The sequence below is a fragment of the Convolutriloba macropyga genome, chromosome 9, assembly GCF_964194025.1.
Source record: "Convolutriloba macropyga chromosome 9, txConMacr16.3, whole genome shotgun sequence".
Classification (NCBI taxonomy): Eukaryota; Metazoa; Xenacoelomorpha; order Acoela; family Convolutidae; genus Convolutriloba; species Convolutriloba macropyga.
This window is the reverse complement of record NC_134476.1, coordinates 8,724,062-8,750,165: the sequence shown is the minus strand read 5'-3', so window position 1 is coordinate 8,750,165 and position 26,104 is coordinate 8,724,062. Positions and strand designations below refer to the sequence as shown.

The window sequence follows — 26,104 nt, the reverse complement described above, 5'->3', positions numbered from 1 at the left end:
TTAAGGCACGTTTGTTTTTGAGAACTTCGATTTTCCTGATGCGTCTAGTAAATTTTACAATGATTGGTCTGTTCTTGTATCGAGAAGGAAGTCGATGAGCAATTGATATGTCAGTAGCATCAACGTTAACATTTAGGTCAGCTGTTACATCCAAGAACGCTTGCGCTGTTTGAGCATTAGTCTCCGTGTTTCCACTTTCATCGATTGTTTCAGAAAGTCCAAAAACTTTAACATTATCACGACGATTGTACGTTTCTAGAAGCTCTGTTTGAGAGAGCATCTTGAGATCTGTCACAGTGTCCTCCGAGTTGGTGGTTGTTCCAATTTCAGTGATAAACCTCGCAAGCTTTTCGTCAGTTTTACGGTGGATATCAGTGGTCATCTCTGAGATTTTGGAAGCTATCATTCTCTCGCTGGTCTGTGTCAGCATTGTTTCCAGTTCGGCAATCCTTTCATCTATTACTCTTCGCCACACTGTTTTACTTTCTTCAACGAATTTTTGAAACTTCTCTTCAACTATTTCGTTAATTGTCGTCTTTAAGTCAGTTTTTAGTTTGTCTATGAGGCTAGGAAAAATATCTTTGATTGCTTCTTTGATCCCTTCTTGGATTGTATTTTGTAGCTCTTGCTTCTCTTCTGTTTCTCCTGCTGGACTTAGTGCCAAGAGCGGCCTCTTCTGACTTGGAGTGGGTTTACTTTCTTGTTGAATGCTTGCCAATGGTTTGAGTCCCAAAAACTTCAATTGTGGAACCTCTTTCTGCAGCTCTTCAGATGCATTGTTACTGACACCATTCAGCGGACTGCTGTCTGGATTGGAATCGGACATGATAAAGGAGGAATAAACGGTTTTATTTTGAGGAAAAAAATCGGTTGGAGTTTAGAATTCTGCTGCAAAGTTACTACTTAGTTTTTTTATATATAATTTATAGTTTAACAAAGCTGAAGCTCGATTTCAACAATAAGGTAAAATGAGACTTCTGGATTTTAATTAAGCTTAGTCCTATGAAAAAAAGTCTTTCAACTCAGGTGGCTCCCCGGACTGCCTCAAGCCCGCTGGACTCAGAGACGGCTAGAGATCCTCCCAAGCTGAAAGAAAAGAAAACGTGTACCGTAAGCTTACAAGTATACAACTGGCCTTTGACCAAGAGCTAGTTAACAATAAGACAAAACAATAAATAAAGAGATATTAACTTAAAAATTCCACGATCAATCTTGGCAAGTTTTTTTGGGCTTCTTTTTCTTTTTCTTGTTCTTTTTCGCTTTGTTTTTCCTTGGTCTGCTCTTGCGTTTTCGAGTTTTCGATCTATTTTTCAAGGTCTACTTGTGCAAATTTGCTTTTTCTCGCAGTATGATATTAATAAAATTAAGTTCAATCGAAACGTGAGGATGGACTTCAGCTAGCTGGTTTTCATACCATTTCTGTTTCTGTTTGAATTTCGGTAGCAAATGTCTCCTTCCGTTAATAACTCGCCCAACTTTTAAGTTACACAATTCGTCAAAAATGTCTGGAGTTCCTTTTCTTTGCAAATAAACAATACCTACTACATTGCAATCAAATCTTTTCAGAGCATGAAATAATTCTTCTTTACTCAAAGCAGTGTTGCTATTTGAGTGGTGAGGTGTGATTGAATTACTAATCACGTCATGCCAAATAACCACATCTGACCTGTGCTGGAGAATACCTCTATCTAACAGTAGTTGAACATTTTTGAGTTTGTCTCGGGAGTTATGATTGAAGCTCAGTGATTTCCTTGCGAAAGCTTGATTTTCCCCAATGCAGCCTGGTGACTTCTGTAGAGCTCTCAATAGACAACTGGCTCCGAGCAAGAGAACCATTTATTGTAACATTCACAAGTATCTGAAAGACAGTCTCGTGATAAACTTAAGAAATAGCAAGGCTATTTAATAAGTTTATCACAACAATTTGGCTAGACAATTTAATAAGTTTATCACAAGAATAGATCCGACTTTTTAATGATTCCACTTTTGTATCTCTGCGAAAAAGTCATCGATGGGCCAAAATTGAAAACAAAAAGGCTTTAAACGGTTACAATCTGCGGCCCTCCAAATCAATGTAATAAAATTGAAATGAAATTTTGAAGTTTTGCACCATGCAATATATGCTTAACATGCGCACTCCAAATTAAATTTATGTTGGTGGGCAATGAAGTGAGAATGAAATAGCACTACCAGTGCAATGTTTTGCAACTGTTAGAATTTCAGGGGGTTACCAGCAGACATGATGAGAGAAGCTGATGAGAATTTCCTGAAGTGGTCTTTAGCCGAATATGTCAAAGTATGTACCCTTTCAGCATTCTTTTTCTTTAAAAAATGGCGTCAAAAGTGAACTGTTCTGTACGGCTTTAGAACCTACGTTAGGTTTATGGAATTCCTCGAGTTTGTTCAGACATTTTGGTTAAGTTCTTAATGAATTCTTGGGTAACAGATAATAGTTTGTGTTTCTAATTATGCTTAATGTCCGTCTGAAATTAAGATAGATAGTAAACCCCCTACCCGGCGGTTGAAGATTATGACACTCCACAATTTACTTTGACACTTTTATAGATATATGAGCTATGCAAGTGATTATGCAAAAAGAAGTTAAATTATCTTTTGTATCATAATACAAAATACTGACATTAAGCAAGAAGTAAATACAATTGATACTCGGAAAGGACTGGTAATTGGGCCGTTCGACCCTCATTAAGCCTGACCTATTCACTCTTGAACTGGTTGAAAATTTCAACCTAAAAGAGTAATTAAAAACGCATTAAACGGTTCACACATGATAATGAATAATGAAAACAAATTATTTGTTCAGGGTAGGAAATAATTCCTATGCTGACGATTCATATTTCATGAGTTGATTATTCTTCTGAGCACTTTTGGGTTAAAACGAGTTACGATCAATTTTATCAATTGATCAACAGGTTTTAAGTTATTAATTAGTGGGTTCATATTATTTGCACCCCCCCCCCCCCAAGAAGCACGTGCAATATTTTTACATAATGATTTACCATGTAATCACACGTGCTCTGTAATTGGGGAGAGCATAACGTACGGGGAGGGCACAAACGCAAAAGATCCCAAAAATGATAGTTATTTACTTTATTTGGAGTATCGGGCTTGAGGGATTTTTAATCTGCCCCCCCCCCGCCCCACCGTATTTGCATGGAATTGGGGCCTGAACAGATGAATGTTTTCAGGTCGAGCAGCTGACTCATCCATATGCGTGCGAAAACAGGTGAGCACTCCACTAAATGAAACATTACTAAGTGTACATTAGACTACTGCCTTTCAACGTATCGTGTGATTAATTAATTTAAATAAGGCCAGTGGGTTACAGAGAGTGACAACGTTCGCTGTATGAATTATAGTTAAAACATCCACGTACACAGTTGAACATGCCGAAAGTCGACAGTGCCAGAAGTCGATATATACTTAGCCAGAAGTTGACGTCCATAAGCTTTCCTCTTTTTAAAAAGCGCGCGTTTCGTGTTTTTAGTATTGGACTTTAGTCACTAAGAACTTTTCGGCATAAAGCGGTTCGACATGAAGTCAGAATTTGGAAGTGACACCCGCTGAGTTACATAACCATGCTTAAAACACGAAACGCGCACGTTTCAAAATGACGAAAGTCACCGGAAGTCACCGCAGTTCTCGATAAACGCCCGAAGTTCTCAGGGACTTCAACCATAATCGCGTAACCTGTACTTGAAATGACTTGTGAATGCTCGTTGAGTACTACAAAAATTTGAAACTGGAAGAACTCTACTTTTTAAGTCTACTTTTTTGGCCATGGATCGGGAGGTCAGTGTTTCGAATCCCTGTGGGGTCGAGGTTTTTTGCAGCCATAAAGAAAAATTGATCTATACTAAAAACCATGAATTAAATTACCTCGCCTGTCGTTCAAGAACAATTCTTCCGACATTTGTCGGTTTATGTTTATCAGACCAAGTTTTTCGCCATTCGCGCCTTGCAATGTTGCTATATGAAGAATGCCGCGAAATTAGTGGCTCTGAAGAAGGCAGTCATATTAGCTACACAGTAGCGTAAGTTATGAAATTATTGTTATCGCAACTAATTAACGCAGTTGATTAGAAACATTACCACGCGGTTGTTATCGGCCTGATAGCAACAGAATTCAATTCCTATTTTGAAATTTTGTGTGATTTTGGTTTCGGGTTTTAGTTCTTGGATAGTTTTATTCAACAGTGCCTCGGATAAACATTATTTGCGTATATTGTGTTGAGCAACTTACGTAAAAAATTTTGTACGGCTGCTTTCATATTAAATTTGCGCGTTGAAGATGCCCCTGGAAATTATAGTCCACTCCGTATATTTCCATTAATTGGTCCAATAGTTTTCGAAAGTTGGGAAATGTATATGCGAGATAGGCTATTTTTGTAGTCAAATTTTCACTTTTTGTATGGACATTGAGAAAAAAGACCTTGTTAATTTGCTCTCACAAGATGTTTTTCGTTTCTTGATTTCAAAACATTTAGTCAATAGAATTTTGTTGAAGGTAAAAACGAAGAGATTGTCTCGCAAGCACTATTACAAGCGCTAAGATATAACACTTGTTTGAAGACTAATTAAATGTTTATGTTTTAGTTTCATTTTTTTGATAATTGTATCTTTTGCTTTCTCACTCTTCTGTTTACCCTGATTAATTTCAATACCAAATGACGTGTTTTCGCGAGAAAACTCTTTTTTTCTTATCTTCCTAAAGTAAACAAAATATATACGTCACGGAATTATACGTGAACAAATTGTATTATGCGTGAACAAATTTATTGGTCATATGAACCTCATATGTATCTGTTTTTTGTTGTATGGCCTATTTGATCATAATTTGAACATCTTATTTAATTTCAAGTTGAAATTATAACATTTTGTCTTATACGCAATGCGAGTACATCGCTCGAAACTTCAAAAGTAGCAGCTCCGGATTATTTAAGACTAATTTGAGGAAACCTTATCCCTGATAGTTCATAAAACTTTTGTATTTAAAGGTATGTCGGCTGTTATGGGAAATGAATCAAATTTTACTAAAAAAAAACATCGTTTTTTGCGTCAGATTAATTTTGGAACAACATTGGCTGAAATAATGCATATTCGTTATATACTGCTGCCAATAACTTCCACTATATACTGTTCACAAAAACTGAAACGTTATTCGGTTTCAACAATGAAGGAAAATTATGGCATTTTTCCGGTTGAATTCAATGTCTTGAATTCAATGGTAGCAAAATTACATAATCTTTGAATCTGCGCCTAAATTAGGCAAGAAGTGGTTATTAACTAGCAATTATCTACACTATGATAAGAAAAAGCTCCGTACAGCATGTTTTGTAATCTTAAACCACGATTTCTGCTGTGTAGGCATGATTTCCTTGAAGGCATAAAAAAGTTGAATATTGAATTCTTAAGAGAGATTTAATTGTCGTTTTCTCCCCTTAAACAGAAAAAAATGGTTAAACCACTATGATAAGTTGTTACGCTACGCAATATTGGATTTTCGTCGATAACACTGCAAAAAGAGCTAAAATTAAAATCGATTTTCAAGATCCAATGCACAGTATTCGTGCAAAGTTTACTTCAAAAATATCACTTGAGGTAACAAAAATTGAGGCAACATATCACTGAAATGCGTAAGAGTGATAAATAACTCTTTCTCTGGCTACAATACAAATTTCTGAAGAACAGTACGACGAATTCTCCGAAAAATATTGTGTTTTTTCAAGATATGCTGCAAAAACGGAAGAAGACAGGCAAGTGTCGTCAATAACAATGTTATATTTAATTGCTGCACAAGCCTTCCTCTGTCTGGTAGAATGTAGCGTTTACTGATGAACCTAGAGTGCGCATCTCTGATGGCGGAATCATTTGAGTTTTTGAAAAATTGAACAAGATTTCTCGAATAAAAGACCACAAAATTAAGTTGGAATGAACAATCACTTATGTTTTGGGGTGCAATATGATCAGATGGCTGCAAATTACTTGTTGGATATGCAAACAAGCTGAACGATATGGGTTACTTTGACAGTTTTGAAATATTGTTCAGAAAAAAATGCATTTTCAGGACCTTGTTTTTCAACAAGACAATGCTCCTGTGCGTAAAGATTGTCAGCAATTTTTTTTCCAAGAGAAAGAGGGGGAGGTACTGGAATCGACAACATATAGTAGCCAGCATATCTGATTCCAATTCAAAATTATTGGGCAATTTTTAGGCTTCGAAAAGAGACAATATTTTGGAATGTGTTTGACAAATGAATTTTGGAACGAAATTGAGGCTGATGTCGCTAGAAACTTGTATAAAAACTATGCAAACCGCCTTTTAGATGTTAAAAAAGCTTAAGGCGTAATGACTTGGTACTGGAGAACTAGTTTGAACTCAAAAATGTTGTTTTATTTGATCTTTTGCGATGTGTAGAAATTCTTCAGGTGTGATCAGCTTTTGGTACCGTAGTGTATGTTTAAAACAGTTATTTGCACAGTACCAAAGAAATCTATGTTTAACTGTTCTGATTTTTCTGCTGAAAGATCGAATTTTCTGCATCAAATTTTCTGGTTGCAGACTTCCTTTGAGGGCATACGTGGAATCCTTAGACTCCGAGGTTCCTCCTCCGGTTATGGCGCTGGCTATTGAGGTGGGCACCGAGTACATGCTTTTCACTACTGTCCATTGTTTTGGATCACTCAAAGCACAAGTTAGTTCTTTTTAATGTGTAATTCCAGTTCCAAATTTTCCCCTCCTGTGTGGCTCGTCTTGTCCAAACATTGGCGAGAAAAATTAAAATATATTACCAGACTGTCATCTTTGAAGTATTTTTTTCAAAAGATTTGAAAGCAAAATTTTAAAGAACCATATAGAGCAACAGTATTAAATCTGTAGATGATCAAATTTGATTTCATTGAAGAACGTGATCATCTTGAGGAGCACCCCCCCCCCCAGCATTTTTGGTGCCAAATTTTTTTGATTTGCTGATAAACACTAATTTCGCCGTACACTAATTTTGCCATTTTACGTTTTGTCAGGCCATGAACCTCGAAAGGGCTTTTGTGATCATTTGTGCCGCTCTCACTTCGCTTTTGAGGCTTTTGTGTTCCCGGCGCAGTTTTAAAACTATTTGGGAGTGAGTGTTGAGCTGATTTGCGAGATTTGTTTTTCTAAATCGTAAATGACTTAAATCACTCACTAAATGACTTTTGAACACTAATGTTAAGATCATTTAAGGTTGCTCTAAACCCTGTCAAGGTCAATAAAATATTTCTACGTAATGAAGGATGTTAAAACAAGGCTGTTAATATGAGTATTAAAGTAAGCCGAGTGACGCAAAAGAAGCGATATATTTCTGTGTTTTTTAAATAGGTATTATATATTGCATCATCAACTGCATTAATTAAGTTATGTATCTTTTGCTGTCTATATTTGACAGCTTGTAAATCCATTTTTACAACCGGCCGGCTATGATAGTTTTGATGCAAGCCCTGGACGACAGTTCAAATGTTTCAATGTCGGTTAGGTACGCGGACCTTATCATTCATAAGATTTTTTTCGCTTAACTAACAGATGGTTTTGCGCCTTTTCTGGCCCCTCATTTACATTCTTTCGGATATTTTCTGCTGGTCGTTTTGGATTCACCAGTTAAAATTTCGGAACTCTTGGTGCCCTTCGCCGACATAAGCGAGCCACCTTGTAACTTTTATACTTCTGCGTATACCCAATTTGCTGTTTCTGGTGAAAAGTTGCAAATGTAGCCAATTAATGATGGAAGGGGAATCTTTCGTTCTGATAAACGGATGGGTTCGCGTGCTGTAACTGAAAGATTCATGTCTGGAATCGTCGATTAGAGAGTAATCCACTCCTGGATTTTCGATTGTCGCGATTTTTGGGATTGTAACTTGGAAAAGCCATGCAAGCGGTCCATAGAATTTTTTGCACTGATCAATGAAAATTAATTCACTGAGACTGCGTGTTTTTTTAGATTTTGAATTTTGAATTAAAATTTGCTTAGATTTGCAGTCGATTTGAGATGCGTTATTTGAGTTCATAAGGGTTTATATGCATTGATTGATTTGAGCTGATAAGCGTTTATATGCAAGTTAAAATTGCAGTCGCATCTTGTCTTTGAGATATTGATGACATTTTTTTAAACTTTGTTACAGCCACTTAGCGAATGGTACAAAGTCATGGATCCTGCCTTCTACGAGTCCATTCGTGACCTCCAAGATGATATGTTCTCATTCTGGACAAGGCAGTGGCAAGACTCAGATGTGAACAAGAAAACGGAATCCAAGTCTAAGAAAAGCAATGACGGTCAGAAAAAATTGAAACCTCCGCCAGTTTTGAAGTCAACATTGGCAACGAGTGCGAAAACAGTGAATGGTGTGGGTTCAAGTCACAAGTGTCAAGGAGGAACAGTACTCGTAGCGGAACCATCAGATCCTCTCGTGAAACTTGTTAGGACGCTTAGAACTGTTTCCATAATCTCCCCTGAAAAACGGTTAAGTTGTTGGAAAACGGTTGAAGTTCAAATTACAGATATACACGTTGGCAATTTCTGCGTATGAATAAAAGTAAATAACGGAACCTTAAATATTCAATTGTCCGTTTTTGTAAGATCTCTTCGCCCAGTTTGATGGTTTTGAAATAAAATTCGAGCTGTTTTTCGTCATGCCGAAGCAGGAAGAGAGTGAAAAACCGAGCAATTTTCCGCGTGAACTTTCTTCTCTCTAATTTTCCAGTAAGATGCGAAAACCGTATTTGAACAAAAATGCGCTCTCTCTCGTACTAAGTTTTTGTCCACGCGCAAAATTTTGACTTCTGTTTTCTTGAGTTTTTGTCGTGTTTTTTCTAGATAGTTTGTTAAATGATTTCCTAGTTTTTTTTTGCTTAGTAAATAAAAATTTGTGAATTATACTTCAGCATTATCACTATGCTTTTATAATTCATTTTCCAAAATTTTTATAACGATCATTTTTACGCGCCTAGAAGTCCAGCAGTTGAATTTTTACATCTTATCTGCTGAATTTGTGTACGTAACCTAGTTTACTGTATTATATATGGGTATTTGAGTCCACGTGTGATGAATTTTGAGCAAAAATGACTTGCCTCAAGCAATAAAAAGGACTTTGTACTCACTTAATAATTTTGAATTGAGAATCTAAACAAGGATGCTCGTTAATATGCGTTCGCACATGATGTTGTAACCCGAGCTCATCTACACTTTTGACTTAATTGTCAACCAAATGAAGACATAATAAAAATAGATGTTTGAGTTTAAAAAAACGTTTAAGAAACTCACTACTTGTTGAATTACATAATGCCATGTCTCATTACAGCGCTGGCGAGATCTTTCATTGAAAAAACTATGAAAAAAACAAACAACAAAAGAGGCACAAACAAAAATTTCACGGCAAAAACTAAGTATCTAAATTTGAACGCACCTAGTAACAACGCCAAAATGTAATCGTATAAAACCCTAACTGCACAAATTTTATTTTGTCCATACTATACAGCAGATGGCAATTTTCCTTAATGAGACTAGGTAACAAAGTCGACAAAAGGAAACAATAAGGCGAAATTGGAAAATCAATCAACTTTTTTTAAACCAAATTGATTATTTTGGAACTTGATCATCTTGAGGAGCACCCCCCTCCCTGCATTTTTGTTGCCAAATTTTTTGATTTGCTGATAAACACTCATTTCATCGTACACTAATTTTGCCATTTTACGTTTTGTCGGGCTATGAACCTCGAAAGAGCTGTTTTATTGCTCATTTGTGCCGCTCTCACTTCGCTTTTGAGGCTTTTGTGTTCCCGGCGCAGTTTTTAAAACTATTTGGGAGTGAGTGTTGAGCTGATTTGCGAGATTTGTTTTTCTAAATCGTAAATGACTTAAATCACTCACTAAATGACTTTTGAACACTAATGTTAAGATCATTTAAGGTTGCTCTAAACCCTGTCAAGGTCAATAAAATATTTCTACGTAATGAAGGATGTTAAAACAAGGCTGTTAATATGAGTATTAAAGTAAGCCGAGTGACGCAAAAGAAGCGATATATTTCTGTGTTTTTTAAATAGGTATTATATATTGCATCATCAACTGCATTAATTAAGTTATGTATCTTTTGCTGTCTATATTTGACAGCTTGTAAATCCATTTTTACAACCGGCCGGCTATGATAGTTTTGATGCAAGCCCTGGACGACAGTTCAAATGTTTCAATGTCGGTTAGGTACGCGGACCTTATCATTCATAAGATTTTTTTCGCTTAACTAACAGATGGTTTTGCGCCTTTTCTGGCCCCTCATTTACATTCTTTCGGATATTTTCTGCTGGTCGTTTTGGATTCACCAGTTAAAATTTCGGAACTCTTGGTGCCCTTCGCCGACATAAGCGAGCCACCTTGTAACTTTTATACTTCTGCGTATACCCAATTTGCTGTTTCTGGTGAAAAGTTGCAAATGTAGCCAATTAATGATGGAAGGGGAATCTTTCGTTCTGATAAACGGATGGGTTCGCGTGCTGTAACTGAAAGATTCATGTCTGGAATCGTCGATTAGAGAGTAATCCACTCCTGGATTTTCGATTGTCGCGATTTTTGGGATTGTAACTTGGAAAAGCCATGCAAGCGGTCCATAGAATTTTTTGCACTGATCAATGAAAATTAATTCACTGAGACTGCGTGTTTTTTTAGATTTTGAATTTTGAATTAAAATTTGCTTAGATTTGCAGTCGATTTGAGATGCGTTATTTGAGTTCATAAGGGTTTATATGCATTGATTGATTTGAGCTGATAAGCGTTTATATGCAAGTTAAAATTGCAGTCGCATCTTGTCTTTGAGATATTGATGACATTTTTTTAAACTTTGTTACAGCCACTTAGCGAATGGTACAAAGTCATGGATCCTGCCTTCTACGAGTCCATTCGTGACCTCCAAGATGATATGTTCTCATTCTGGACAAGGCAGTGGCAAGACTCAGATGTGAACAAGAAAACGGAATCCAAGTCTAAGAAAAGCAATGACGGTCAGAAAAAATTGAAACCTCCGCCAGTTTTGAAGTCAACATTGGCAACGAGTGCGAAAACAGTGAATGGTGTGGGTTCAAGTCACAAGTGTCAAGGAGGAACAGTACTCGTAGCGGAACCATCAGATCCTCTCGTGAAACTTGTTAGGACGCTTAGAACTGTTTCCATAATCTCCCCTGAAAAACGGTTAAGTTGTTGGAAAACGGTTGAAGTTCAAATTACAGATATACACGTTGGCAATTTCTGCGTATGAATAAAAGTAAATAACGGAACCTTAAATATTCAATTGTCCGTTTTTGTAAGATCTGTTCGCCCAGTTTGATGGTTTTGAAATAAAATTCGAGCTGTTTTTCGTCATGCCGAAGCAGGAAGAGAGTGAAAAACCGAGCAATTTTCCGCGTGAACTTTCTTCTCTCTAATTTTCCAGTAAGATGCGAAAACCGTATTTGAACAAAAATGCGCTCTCTCTCGTACTAAGTTTTTGTCCACGCGCAAAATTTTGACTTCTGTTTTCTTGAGTTTTTGTCGTGTTTTTTCTAGATAGTTTGTTAAATGATTTCCTAGTTTTTTTTTAATTAGTAAATAAAAATTTGTGAATTATACTTCAGCATTATCACTATGCTTTTATAATTCATTTTCCAAAATTTTTATAACGATCATTTTTACGCGCCTAGAAGTCCAGCAGTTGAATTTTTACATCTTATCTGCTGAATTTGTGTACGTAACCTAGTTTACTGTATTATATATGGGTATTTGAGTCCACGTGTGATGAATTTTGAGCAAAAATGACTTGCCTCAAGCAATAAAAAGGACTTTGTACTCACTTAATAATTTTGAATTGAGAATCTAAACAAGGATGCTCGTTAATATGCGTTCGCACATGATGTTGTAACCCGAGCTCATCTACACTTTTGACTTAATTGTCAACCAAATGAAGACATAATAAAAATAGATGTTTGAGTTTAAAAAAACGTTTAAGAAACTCACTACTTGTTGAATTACATAATGCCATGTCTCATTACAGCGCTGGCGAGATCTTTCATTGAAAAAACTATGAAAAAAACAAACAACAAAAGAGGCACAAACAAAAATTTCACGGCAAAAACTAAGTATCTAAATTTGAACGCACCTAGTAACAACGCCAAAATGTAATCGTATAAAACCCTAACTGCACAAATTTTATTTTGTCCATACTATACAGCAGATGGCAATTTTCCTTAATGAGACTAGGTAACAAAGTCGACAAAAGGAAACAATAAGGCGAAATTGGAAAATCAATCAACTTTTTTTAAACCAAATAATATCTAAAGTCTTAAAAATCATTAGTTTTTAACAAAATAATTCTTAATAAATTTACTAAACATTCATTATAAACCAATAGGCCCTGTCGTTGGTTAGATTAAGCCATAGGAACGGACTACAGAAGCAGAAAAACACAAAAATTAAACAATTTGCGAAAACACAAATTATTGAAGCCATTAAAATCATCAGCTATTATCTGAATACTATGTATTCTTCCTTCTATTTTCATTCATACTAATGCAGCTAAAATTATACTGAAAGATTAAATAAGTGCATTTGGGGCTTTGAATATCATTGGGATCTGTTATTACGCGAATGTGCTAAAAGAAGAGATAAATAAAAACAAGTACACCACAAAAAACTTTTATTTGAACGCATATTGTCCACAAACAAAACATCAGTTACGACATGACATCACTGGATATTTAAATTTTTTCAATACAAAAATTTGTTTAGACTTCTCAATGATGAGAATAAGCTACAAGTTGACAAAAAAAAACAACCTAAACTGGTTTAGAAAATCATTGAAAATGTATAATATCATAAACTTTGAGACTATTCGCTATACAATGACTGCCTCGGGTAACATCAATCCTTGAATACTCAATTACAAGCCGTTGAGACCGATCAGCATTTTACGCCTACCTAAAGATTTAAAAAAAATGGCAAAAACCGCTAATTCAAAAAAAATTGAGCGAGAAAAGTGTCGAAGCCATTAAAAAAAACTTTTCGGTAATGACTTTTCTATCATCCATTAATTTTTTTAACAACATCAGATCCTTTTTTTCAATTTGACTTCAAAATATCAATAAATATGAACGAATACATTAAAACCACAAAATTTCTGAGATAACCGGTAGTATCAACGCCATTAAACCAAATTGCTTTCAGCGGAAGGCAATAAAAGCGCTTGATGTGAGAATACGAGTTATACCTCGATATGACGACAAGATTTTTTTTTCATTGACAAGTCATTGATGCGATAGGATATTACAATAAGTCATTGACTAAAAAAACAACAACAAATACAGGCAAAAACCAAAAATTCAGTAGAAAACTGCGAAGTTCAGAAGAAAGTGTCCAAGGCATTTAAACCATAAGCTTTTCTTTGAAAACTATCTATGATCCATTGAGCATCCTTTCTAAGCCAATTGGAACTAACACTAATAGGATAATGTGATGAGAATCCAGAAGAACCACAAATAAATCCAAAAATTTTCCAAATGTCCAAAAAATTTATCAAAACTCCCTCATCAACTTTATCAAACCAATAGTAAGAAGATAAATCGGCAAATTATAATATTTTTGTTGAAGTAGGAAAAAAGAGTTCCGGTAATTTCTGAGGCGTTCGTACAGCTCACGAAGATAAGTTTACGATTGGTTAATGTTCAAAAATTTTTTTGAAGTCATAACAGCCATTAAATTCAATAGCTTTCAACAGAATTCAACAAATACTATCAGTCATGATTCGATAGAAGGACAAAGATGTTTGCCATGCATGGGTCACCAATAAGATATCACAATAAGTCTTATGACTATGGAACAAAAACAAATAAAGAAACCAATAATCCATTAGAAAAGTGCGAGAACAGTATCGCAGCCATTTAAACCATATCCTTTTATCTGAAAATTTTATCTATGCTCTATTTAACGTCTTCTCAAAACCAATAGGGGCTATCAATTTTAGGATGATGTGATAAGATTTCAATAGGAACCAAAAGTATCCAAAAATTTAATTTTTTTTTGAAATCTTGTGGCATCGAAGCCATATAACCAGGAGTTAGAAAGAAACGGTAACCAAAATACTTCAGATTGCTGTAGAAAGAAAGGAAGGGGTTCTGGTCATTTCTGAGAATTTCTTACAGATCCTGAAAATAAGTTTAAAATTGGTTAATGTTCAAAAAAATTTTTTGAAAAATTGTTTTTAAAGTCTTAACAGACAATAAGTTCAATAGCTTTCAACAGATAAAAATAAATACGCTCAGTCATGACTCGATAGGAGAAAACAGATTTTTGTCATGCATGGGTAATCAATAAGATATTACAATAAGTCTTATGACTATGAAAACAACAACAAATAGAGGCAAAAACAAAAAATCAATAGAAAAGTGCGAGAACAAAGTGTCGAAGCCATTTAAACCATTAGCTTTTCTCTGAAAACTTTATCTGTGATCCATTGAACGTCTTACCTAAACCAACTAGATTAGAATAATGTGATTAAATTTCAAAAGGTTTCAAAATTACGAAAGTATCCAAAAATTTAAAAATTGTTTTTGAAATCTTGTGGCATCGAAGTCATAAAACAAATAGTTAGAAGATAAAACCGCTAAACAGATTAGTTTTAGTTGCAGTATATTGGACGAGGATCCTGTCAGTACTGAGACTGCCTTACAGTTTACAAAAATAAGTTTATGATCGGTTAATGTTTAAAAAAAATTTCGAAAAATTATATATAAAGTCTTAACAGTCTTTAGCTGCACAATCAAAGCACTGAATAGCTTTGCTTATACCCATTACGAAATCCATCGCACTTTTAGTCAACGATTCTATGCCCTAGGGCTCCAAAAATTTCAGTAAAACCTCAAAAAGAATCTTTTTGAAAAAATTAGGTTTGTCATTAACTAAATAAATTAGATTTATCGTTAACCAAACATCGATTTGAAAAGTGTCTCTAGGTGACCTAAAAAAATTTGAAGTTTTTAAAAAAAACAGCTCTCAAATAGAATTCGATTTTTTTATTGTAAACTTCCCTATGAGACCAGTCTTTTTATCACCTTTTGTGTATTAGGAATACGAAATTGATTCCTTTTGTGGCGTGAAATGTAATTCTGAATGAAAAATTTTTAAAGAGAAGATCATAATTTGAAGAAAAATTACACTAAAAGTCATACCAAATTCGAATGGTACAAAGTCATGGATCCTGCCTTCTACGAGTCCATTCGTGACCTCCAAGATGATATGTTCTCATTCTGGACAAGGCAGTGGCAAGACTCAGATGTGAACAAGAAAACGGAATCCAAGTCTAAGAAAAGCAATGACGGTCAGAAAAAATTGAAACCTCCGCCAGTTTTGAAGTCAACATTGGCAACGAGTGCGAAAACAGTGAATGGTGTGGGTTCGAGTCACAAGTGTCAAGGAGGAACAGTACTCGTAGCGGAACCATCAGATCCTCTCGTGAAACTTGTTAGGACGCTTAGAACTGTTTCCATAATCTCCCCTGAAAAACGGTTAAGTTGTTGGAAAACGGTTGAAGTTCAAATTACAGATGTACACGTTGGCAATTTCTGCGTATGAATAAAAGTAAATAACGGAACCTTAAATATTCAATTGTCCGTTTTTGTAAGATCTGTTCGCCCAGTTTGATGGTTTTGAAATAAAATTCGAGCTGTTTTTCGTCATGCCGAAGCAGGAAGAGAGTGAAAAACCGAGCAATTTTCCGCGTGAACTTTCTTCTCTCTAATTTTCCAGTAAGATGCGAAAACCGTATTTGAACAAAAATGCGCTCTCTCTCGTACTAAGTTTTTGTCAACGCGCAAAATTTTGACTTCTGTTTTCTTGAGTTTTTGTCGTGTTTTTTCTAGATAGTTTGTTAAATGATTTCCTAGTTTTTTTTGCTTAGTAAATAAAAATTTGTGAATTATACTTCAGCATTATCACTATGCTTTTATAATTCATTTTCCAAAATTTTTATAACGATCATTTTTACGCGCCTAGAAGTCCAGCAGTTGAATTTTTACATCTTATCTGCTGAATTTGTGTACGTAACCTAGTTTACTGTATTATATATGGGTATTTGAGTCCACGTGTGATGAATTTTGAGCAAAAATGACTTGCCTCAAGCAATAAAAAGGACTTTGTACTCACTTAATAATTTTGAATTGAGAATCTAAACAAGGATGCTCGTTAATATGCGTTCGCACATGATGTTGTAACCCGAGCTCATCTACACTTTTGACTTAATTGTCAACCAAATGAAGACATAATAAAAATAGATGTTTGAGTTTTAAAAAAACGTTTAAGAACCTCACTACTTGTTGAATTACATAATGCCATGTCTCATTACAGCGCTGGCGAGATCTTTCATTGAAAAAACTATGAAAAAAAACAAACAACAATACAACAAATACAGCAAAAACCAAAAATTCAGTAGAAAACTGCGAAGTTCAGAAGAAAGTGTCCAAGGCATTTAAACCATAAGCTTTTCTTTGAAAACTATCTATGATCCATTGAGCATCCTTTCTAAGCCAATTGGAACTAACACTAATAGGATAATGTGATGAGATTTCAGAAGAACCACAAATAAATCCAAAAATTTTCCAAATGTCCAAAAAATTTATCAAAACTCCCTCATCAATTTTATCAAACCAATAGTAAGAAGATAAATCCGCAAATTATAATATTTTTGTTGAAGTAGGAAAAAAGAGTTCCGGTAATTTCTGAGGCGTTCGTACAGCTCACGAAGATAAGTTTACGATTGGTTAATGTTCAAAAATTTTTTTGAAGTCATAACAGCCATTAAATTCAATAGCTTTCAACAGAATTCAACAAATACTATCAGTCATGATTCGATAGAAGGACAAAGATGTTTGCCATGCATGGGTCACCAATAAGATATCACAATAAGTCTTATGACTATAGAACAAAAACAAATAAAGAAACCAATAATCCATTAGAAAAGTGCGAGAACAGTATCGCAGCCATTTAAACCATATCCTTTTATCTGAAAATTTTATCTATGCTCTATTTAACGTCTTCTCAAAACCAATAGGGGCTATCAATTTTAGGATGATGTGATAAGATTTCAATAGGAACCAAAAGTATCCAAAAATTTAATTTTTTTTGAAATCTTGTGGCATCGAAGCCATATAACCAGGAGTTAGAAAGAAACGGTAACCAAAATACTTCAGATTGCTGTAGAAAGAAAGGAAGGGGTTCTGGTCATTTCTGAGAATTTCTTACAGATCCTGAAAATAAGTTTAAAATTGGTTAATGTTCAAAAAAATTTTTTGAAAAATTGTTTTTAAAGTCTTAACAGACAATAAGTTCAATAGCTTTCAACAGATAAAAATAAATACGCTCAGTCATGACTCGATAGGAGAAAACAGATTTTTGTCATGCATGGGTAATCAATAAGATATTACAATAAGTCTTATGACTATGAAAACAACAACAAATAGAGGCAAAAACAAAAAATCAATAGAAAAGTGCGAGAACAAAGTGTCGAAGCCATTTAAACCATTAGCTTTTCTCTGAAAACTTTATCTGTGATCCATTGAACGTCTTACCTAAACCAACTAGATTAGAATAATGTGATTAAATTTCAAAAGGTTTCAAAAATACGAAAGTATCCAAAAATTTAAAAATTGTTTTTGAAATCTTGTGGCATCGAAGTCATAAAACAAATAGTTAGAAGATAAAACCGCTAAACAGATTAGTTTTAGTTGCAGTATATTGGACGCGGATCCTGTCAGTACTGAGACTGCCTTACAGTTTACAAAAATAAGTTTATGATCGGTTAATGTTTAAAAAAAAATTCGAAAAATTATATATAAAGTCTTAACAGTCTTTAGCTGCACAATCAAAGCACTGAATAGCTTCGCTTATACCCATTACGAAATCCATCGCACTTTTAGTCAACGATTCTATGCCCTAGGGCTCCAAAAATTTCAGTAAAACCTCAAAAAGAATCTTTTTGAAAAAATTAGGTTTGTCATTAAGTAAATAAATTAGATTTATCGTTAACCAAACATCGATTTGAAAAGTGTCTCTAGGTGACCTAAAAAAAATTGGAGTTTTTAAAAAAAACAGCTCTCAAATAGAATTCGATTTTTTTATTGTAAACTTCCCTATGAGACCAGTCTTTTTATCACCTTTTGTGTATTAGGAATACGAAATTGATTCCTTTTGTGGCGTGAAATGTAATTCTGAATGAAAAATTTTTAAAGAGAAGATCATAATTTGAAGAAAAATTACACTAAAAGTCATACCAAATTTGACGTGTTCACACAAAACTTCAATCCTCGATAACTCCTCGAAAAATACGAAATTCAAAAAATCTTTTGAATTTCAAATTCTTGTTTGGACGAGCTTTCTTATGATACCACTCACATTTCTCTACGATGAATATATCGATCGGCAAAAATTGAAGAAACTTGATCATGTGAAGAACTTGATCATCTTGAGGAGCACCCCCCTCCCTGCATTTTTGTTGCCAAATTTTTTGATTTGCTGATAAACACTCATTTCATCGTACACTAATTTTGCCATTTTACGTTTTGTCGGGCTATGAACCTCGAAAGAGCTGTTTTATTGCTCATTTGTGCCGCTCTCACTTCGCTTTTGAGGCTTTTGTGTTCCCGGCGCAGTTTTTAAAACTATTTGGGAGTGAGTGTTGAGCTGATTTGCGAGATTTGTTTTTCTAAATCGTAAATGACTTAAATCACTCACTAAATGACTTTTGAACACTAATGTTAAGATCATTTAAGGTTGCTCTAAACCCTGTCAAGGTCAATAAAATATTTCTACGTAATGAAGGATGTTAAAACAAGGCTGTTAATATGAGTATTAAAGTAAGCCGAGTGACGCAAAAGAAGCGATATATTTCTGTGTTTTTTAAATAGGTATTATATATTGCATCATCAACTGCATTAATTAAGTTATGTATCTTTTGCTGTCTATATTTGACAGCTTGTAAATCCATTTTTACAACCGGCCGGCTATGATAGTTTTGATGCAAGCCCTGGACAACAGTTCAAATGTTTCAATGTCGGTTAGGTACGCGGACCTTATCATTCATAAGATTTTTTTCGCTTAACTAACAGATGGTTTTGCGCCTTTTCTGGCCCCTCATTTACATTCTTTCGGATATTTTCTGCTGGTCGTTTTGGATTCACCAGTTAAAATTTCGGAACTCTTGGTGCCCTTCGCCGACATAAGCGAGCCACCTTGTAACTTTTATACTTCTGCGTATACCCAATTTGCTGTTTCTGGTGAAAAGTTGCAAATGTAGCCAATTAATGATGGAAGGGGAATCTTTCGTTCTGATAAACGGATGGGTTCGCGTGCTGTAACTGAAAGATTCATGTCTGGAATCGTCGATTAGAGAGTAATCCACTCCTGGATTTTCGATTGTCGCGATTTTTGGGATTGTAACTTGGAAAAGCCATGCAAGCGGTCCATAGAATTTTTTGCACTGATCAATGAAAATTAATTCACTGAGACTGCGTGTTTTTTTAGATTTTGAATTTTGAATTAAAATTTGCTTAGATTTGCAGTCGATTTGAGATGCGTTATTTGAGTTCATAAGGGTTTATATGCATTGATTGATTTGAGCTGATAAGCGTTTATATGCAAGTTAAAATTGCAGTCGCATCTTGTCTTTGAGATATTGATGACATTTTTTTAAACTTTGTTACAGCCACTTAGCGAATGGTACAAAGTCATGGATCCTGCCTTCTACGAGTCCATTCGTGACCTCCAAGATGATATGTTCTCATTCTGGACAAGGCAGTGGCAAGACTCAGATGTGAACAAGAAAACGGAATCCAAGTCTAAGAAAAGCAATGACGGTCAGAAAAAATTGAAACCTCCGCCAGTTTTGAAGTCAACATTGGCAACGAGTGCGAAAACAGTGAATGGTGTGGGTTCAAGTCACAAGTGTCAAGGAGGAACAGTACTCGTAGCGGAACCATCAGATCCTCTCGTGAAACTTGTTAGGACGCTTAGAACTGTTTCCATAATCTCCCCTGAAAAACGGTTAAGTTGTTGGAAAACGGTTGAAGTTCAAATTACAGATATACACGTTGGCAATTTCTGCGTATGAATAAAAGTAAATAACGGAACCTTAAATATTCAATTGTCCGTTTTTGTAAGATCTGTTCGCCCAGTTTGATGGTTTTGAAATAAAATTCGAGCTGTTTTTCGTCATGCCGAAGCAGGAAGAGAGTGAAAAACCGAGCAATTTTCCGCGTGAACTTTCTTCTCTCTAATTTTCCAGTAAGATGCGAAAACCGTATTTGAACAAAAATGCGCTCTCTCTCGTACTAAGTTTTTGTCCACGCGCAAAATTTTGACTTCTGTTTTCTTGAGTTTTTGTCGTGTTTTTTCTAGATAGTTTGTTAAATGATTTCCTAGTTTTTTTTGCTTAGTAAATAAAAATTTGTAAATTATACTTCAGCATTATCACTATGCTTTTATAATTCATTTTCCAAAATTTTTATAACGATCATTTTTACGCGCCTAGAAGTCCAGCAGTTGAATTTTTACAACTTATCTGCTGAATTTGTGTACGTAACCTAGTTTACTGTATTATATATGGGTATTTGAGTCCACGTGTGATGAATTTTGAGCAAAAATGACTTGCCTCAAGCAATAAAAAGGACTTTGTACTCACTTAATAATTTTGAATTGAGAATCTAAACAAGGATGCTCGTTAATATGCGTTCGCACATGATGTTGTAACCCGAGCTCATCTACACTTTTGACTTAATTGTCAACCAAATGAAGACATAATAAAAATAGATGTTTGAGTTTAAAAAAACGTTTAAGAACCTCACTACTTGTTGAATTACATAATGCCATGTCTCATTACAGCGCTGGCGAGATCTTTCATTGAAAAAACTATGAAAAAAACAAACAACAAAAGAGGCACAAACAAAAATTTCACGGCAAAAACTAAGTATCTAAATTTGAACGCACCTAGTAACAACGCCAAAATGTAATCGTATAAAACCCTAACTGCACAAATTTTATTTTGTCCATACTATACAGCAGATGGCAATTTTCCTTAATGAGACTAGGTAACAAAGTCGACAAAAGGAAACAAGGCGAAATTGGAAAATCAATCAACTTTTTTTAAACCAAATAATATCTAAAGTCTTAAAAATCATTAGTTTTTAACAATAATTCTTAATAAATTTACTAAACATTCATTATGAAACCAATAGGCCCTGTCGTTGGTTAGATTAAGCCATAGGAACGGACTACAGAAGCAGAAAAACACAAAAATTAAACAATTTGCGAAAACACAAATTATTGAAGCTATTAAAATCATTAGCTATTATCTGAATACTATATATTCTTCCTTCTATTTTCATTCATACTAATGCCGCTAAAATTATACTGAAAGATTAAATAAGTGCATTTGGGGCTTTGAATATCATTGGGATCTGTTATTACGCGAATGTGCTAAAAGAAGAGAAAAATAAAAACAAGTACACCACAAAAAACTTTTATTTGAACGCATATTGTCCACAAACAAAACATCAGTTACGACATGACATCACTGGATATTTAAATTTTTTCAATACAAAAATTTTTTTAGACTTCTCAATGATGAGAATAAGCTACAAGTTGACAAAAAAAACAACCTAAACTGGTTTAAAAAATCATTGAAAATGTATAATATCATAAACTTTGAGACTATTCGCTATACAATGACTGCCTCGGGTAACATCAATCCTTGAATACTCAATTACAAGCCGTTGAGACCGATCAGCATTTTACGCCTACCTAAAGATTTAAAAAAAAATGGCAAAAACCGCTAATTCAAAAAAAATTGAGCGAGAAAAGTGTCGAAGCCATTAAAAAAAACTTTTCGGTAATGACTTTTCTATCATCCATTAATTTTTTTAACAACATCAGATCCTTTTTTTCAATTTGACTTCAAAATATCAATAAATATGAACGAATACATTAAAACCACAAAATTTCTGAGATAACCGGTAGTATCAACGCCATTAAACCAAATTGCTTTCAGCGGAAGGCAATAAAAGCGCTTGATGTGAGAATAAGAGTTATACCTCGATATGACGACAAGATTTTTTTTTCATTGACAAGTCATTGATGCGATAGGATATTACAATAAGTCATTGACTAAAAAAACAACAACAAATACAGGCAAAAACCAAAAATTCAGTAGAAAACTGCGAAGTTCAGAAGAAAGTGTCCAAGCCATTTAAACCATAAGCTTTTCTTTGAAAACTATCTATGATCCATTGCGCATCCTTTCTAAGCCAATTGGAACTAACACTAATAGGATAATGTGATGAGATTTCAGAAGAACCACAAATAAATCCAAAAATTTTCCAAATGTCCAAAAAATTTATCAAAACTCCCTCATCAATTTTATCAAACCAATAGTAAGAAGATAAATCCGCAAATTATAATATTTTTGCTGAAGTAGAAAAAAAAAGAGTTCCGGTAATTTCTGAGGCGTTCGTACAGCTCACGAAGATAAGTTTACGATTGGTTAATGTTCAAAAATTTTTTTGAAGTCATAACAGCCGTTAAATTCAATAGCTTTCAACAGAATTCAACAAATACTATCAGTCATGATTCGATAGAAGGACAAAGATGTTTGCCATGCATGGGTCACCAATAAGATATCACAATAAGTCTTATGACTATGGAACAAAAACAAATAAAGAAACCAATAATCCATTAGAAAAGTGCGAGAACAGTATCGCAGCCATTTAAACCATATCCTTTTATCTGAAAATTTTATCTATGCTCCATTTAACGTCTTCTCAAAACCAATAGGGGCTATCATTTTTAGGATGATGTGATAAGATTTCAATAGGAACCAAAAGTATCCAAAAATTTAATTTTTTTTGAAATCTTGTGGCACCGAAGCCATATAACCAGGAGTTAGAATGAAACGGTAACCAAAATACTTCAGATTGCTGTAGAAAGAAAGGAAGGGGTTCTGGTCATTTCTGAGAATTTCTTACAGATCCTGAAAATAAGTTTAAAATTAGTTAATGTTCAAAAAAAATTTTTGAAAAATTGTTTTTAAAGTCTTAACAGACAATAAGTTCAATAGCTTTCAACAGATAAAAATAAATACGCTCAGTCATGACTCGATAGGAGAAAACAGATTTTTGTCATGCATGGGTAATCAATAAGATATTACAATATGTCTTATGACTATGAAAACAACAACAAATAGAGGCAAAAACAAAAAATCAATAGAAAAGTGCGAGAACAAAGTGTCGAAGCCATTTAAACCATTAGCTTTTCTCTGAAAACTTTATCTATGATCCATTGAACGTCTTCCCTAAACCAACTAGATTAGAATAATGTGATTAAATTTCAAAAGGTTTCAAAAATACGAAAGTATCCAAAAATTTAAAAATTGTTTTTGAAGTCTTGTGGCATCGAAGTCATAAAACAAATAGTTAGAAGATAAAACCGCTAAACAGATTAGTTTTAGTTGCAGTATATTGGACGAGGATCCTGTCAGTACTGAGACTGCCTTACAGTTTACAAAAATAAGTTTATGATCGGTTAATGTTTAAAAAAAAATTTCGAAAAAATATATATAAAGTCTTAACAGTCTTTAGCTGCCCAATCAAAGCACTGAATAGCTTCGCTTATACCCATTACGAAATCCATCGCACTTTTAGTCAACGATTCTATGCCCTAGGGCTCCAAAAATTTCAGTAAAACCTCAAAAAGAATCTTTTTGAAAAAATTAGGTTTGTCATTAAATAAATAAATTAGATTTATCGTTAACCAAACATCGATTTGAAAAGTGTCTCTAGGTGACCTAAAAAAATTTGAAGTTTTTAAAAAAAAACAGCTCTCAAATAGAATTCGATTTTTTTTATTGTAAACTTCCCTATGAGACCAGTCTTTTTATCACCTTTTGTGTATTAGGAATACGAAATTGATTCCTTTTGTGGCGTGAAATGTAATTCTGAATGAAAAATTTTTAAAGAGAAGATCATAATTTGAAGAAAAATTACACTAAAAGTCATACCAAATTTGACGTGTTCACACAAAACTTCAATCCTCGATAACTCCTCGAAAAATACGAAATTCAAAAAATCTTTTGAATTTCAAATTCTTGTTTGGACGAGCTTTCTTATGATACCACTCACATTTCTCTACGATGAATATATCGATCGGCCAAAATTGACAACAAAAAACCCAGTTGAGTGTATAGTTCCTTCCCCGACAAGTGGGGTCGGAACAACTATAATTTAAATTCAACAGATCATGCAATTGCTATAACTATAAGACTATAGTGCTTGAAGGACGTGTAAGTGCTTGACATTTGATTCGAATTAAGGTTTGAATATGAAATGAGAATTTTATCTTTTAAACAAACTTGTCGTCTTTAGTCTTGGTGCTCTTTTAATTCAGGGGTCTCATCGAGCTATTTCGTGGCTGTTTGTTGGCCTAAACCCTTGGCTGTGTTTGTTGATTTTTTTATCATGGAAACCTGAAAGTGTCCTCTTCATAGGCCTCCATGACTTATTTTCTGGTAAGCCTGGAAAGTCAGCAGCGTAAATTTATATGAACGAATACGCTGATAGTTTTTTTCCGCTTCCAATCATTGATAACGTTATTTGACAAAGACCTTTTTTGTTTTTGCGATAAAGCAAATAAGTTTTTTTCTTCCACGAACAAACCGAATTATTGGGTATTCTATATCTGAACTTCAAACTGGTGAGACCAAACCAATTTAACTTTTAATTTAATTTAATATAGTTTCATTTTCAGGGCGAGTCTTTTTTTCTGGTTTATGCACGAATAACTAAAACCAATCACCCTAAAGCATAGATATCAAGATGATATATGCTATTTCGGGTTTGTCAAAATGGACAAAAGAGAAACTAGTAAGCGAGGTGATGCAACTAAGAAATCAAAGAAGGGATTCACTTAACGTAGCAAACAAGAATCAAGACAATAACCACGAATTGGATAGACTTAAGCTCGAATTGGAACATCAGAAAGAACTTTATAATCAAACTCAATATGAGATTCAATTTTTGAGGAGTCAGAATGATAAATTAATATCAAATTTAATTAGCGAAAAAACAGCAGAAGAATATGTCGTGAAATCTACTGTCAAACGTCATTTTTATCGAAAATTTGTTCCTCGTTTCACATAACAGTTAATTATTTCTGACAGCTGGTATAAACTGGTTCGCCAAAATGGCATGAGTAATGATGTTGCCATTCATTCTTATCCATCCTCGACAATAAAAGACCTCAATAATATCATTGACAATTATGCGCCATCAACAAAAGCAGAATGTCTGATTATTTATACAGGGCATAATTCCTTTGATCAAGGTACGGCAGGAGAAGATGCCGCTAAAGAGTTAGGAGTCGTTTTTATTGAAGTGCGTTAATAAAATAAAGCCCTACAAAGTAGCGATTTGTAAATTACCCAAGGTAGAAAACGGCAATTTTGGACGCGAAACTAACAATAATGAAATAAATAAATTTAACCGGGCTTTAGACGTTATAGCAGACGGTTTACGCGGTGAGTTTCAAAATACCGACATAAAAGTTCTGGATTATAATTTCGAAAAAAGCAGATATTCGAATGGATGGCATTCATCCTAATCATAATGAAATCCAGAAAATGATTTTTAGCTTAAGAAATTACATATCAAGTGTGGGCTATCAACCTTCGGTCAGCAACGTATCTATGAGACAAATCAAAAAATGCAGCCACTAGATAATGTCGTCAATAACGGGAACAGAAATGGTCATATGGGATACAATGCGTTTGGGTGACTTTGAAAAATATGTTTTCCTATTGGAAATTTCTCGTGTTTTAGCCTGTTTTTTCTTGCAGAAAATAAAAAATATAAGTGTTCAATCAAATGTCACCCAAGCACTTCCATTTATTTGATTTTCACAAACAAAACAATGGTTGATAATGTATGTCTTGGTCTTTAAACTTAATATATCAGTTCCTAACTATAACCCACTTAATTTTACTTTGCGTTGATGTCGAATCTAATC

General features: G+C 34.3%; 2 protein-coding genes across 2 annotated transcripts in view; both read left to right on the top strand.

Annotated features, from left to right (window-relative positions):
- Nucleotides 1-11,291, top strand: part of LOC142346111 (uncharacterized) — a 56,807-nt gene extending 45,516 nt beyond the window's left edge. Inside the window, exons 9-13 of the mRNA XM_075398615.1 lie at nt 2,224-2,296; nt 3,207-3,244; nt 6,581-6,713; nt 8,173-8,466; nt 10,887-11,291. Of these exons, the coding sequence (XP_075254730.1) occupies nt 2,224-2,296; nt 3,207-3,244; nt 6,581-6,713; nt 8,173-8,466; nt 10,887-11,291 (943 nt within the window). The remainder of the gene's footprint in view (nt 1-2,223; nt 2,297-3,206; nt 3,245-6,580; nt 6,714-8,172; nt 8,467-10,886) is intronic.
- Nucleotides 11,292-15,253: 3,962 nt separating this feature from the next.
- LOC142346110 (uncharacterized) overlaps nt 15,254-26,104 on the top strand; it is a 134,305-nt gene continuing 123,454 nt past the window's right edge. Inside the window, exons 1-2 of the mRNA XM_075398613.1 lie at nt 15,254-15,523; nt 19,758-20,051. Coding sequence (XP_075254728.1) covers nt 15,254-15,523; nt 19,758-20,051 — 564 coding nt within the window. The remainder of the gene's footprint in view (nt 15,524-19,757; nt 20,052-26,104) is intronic.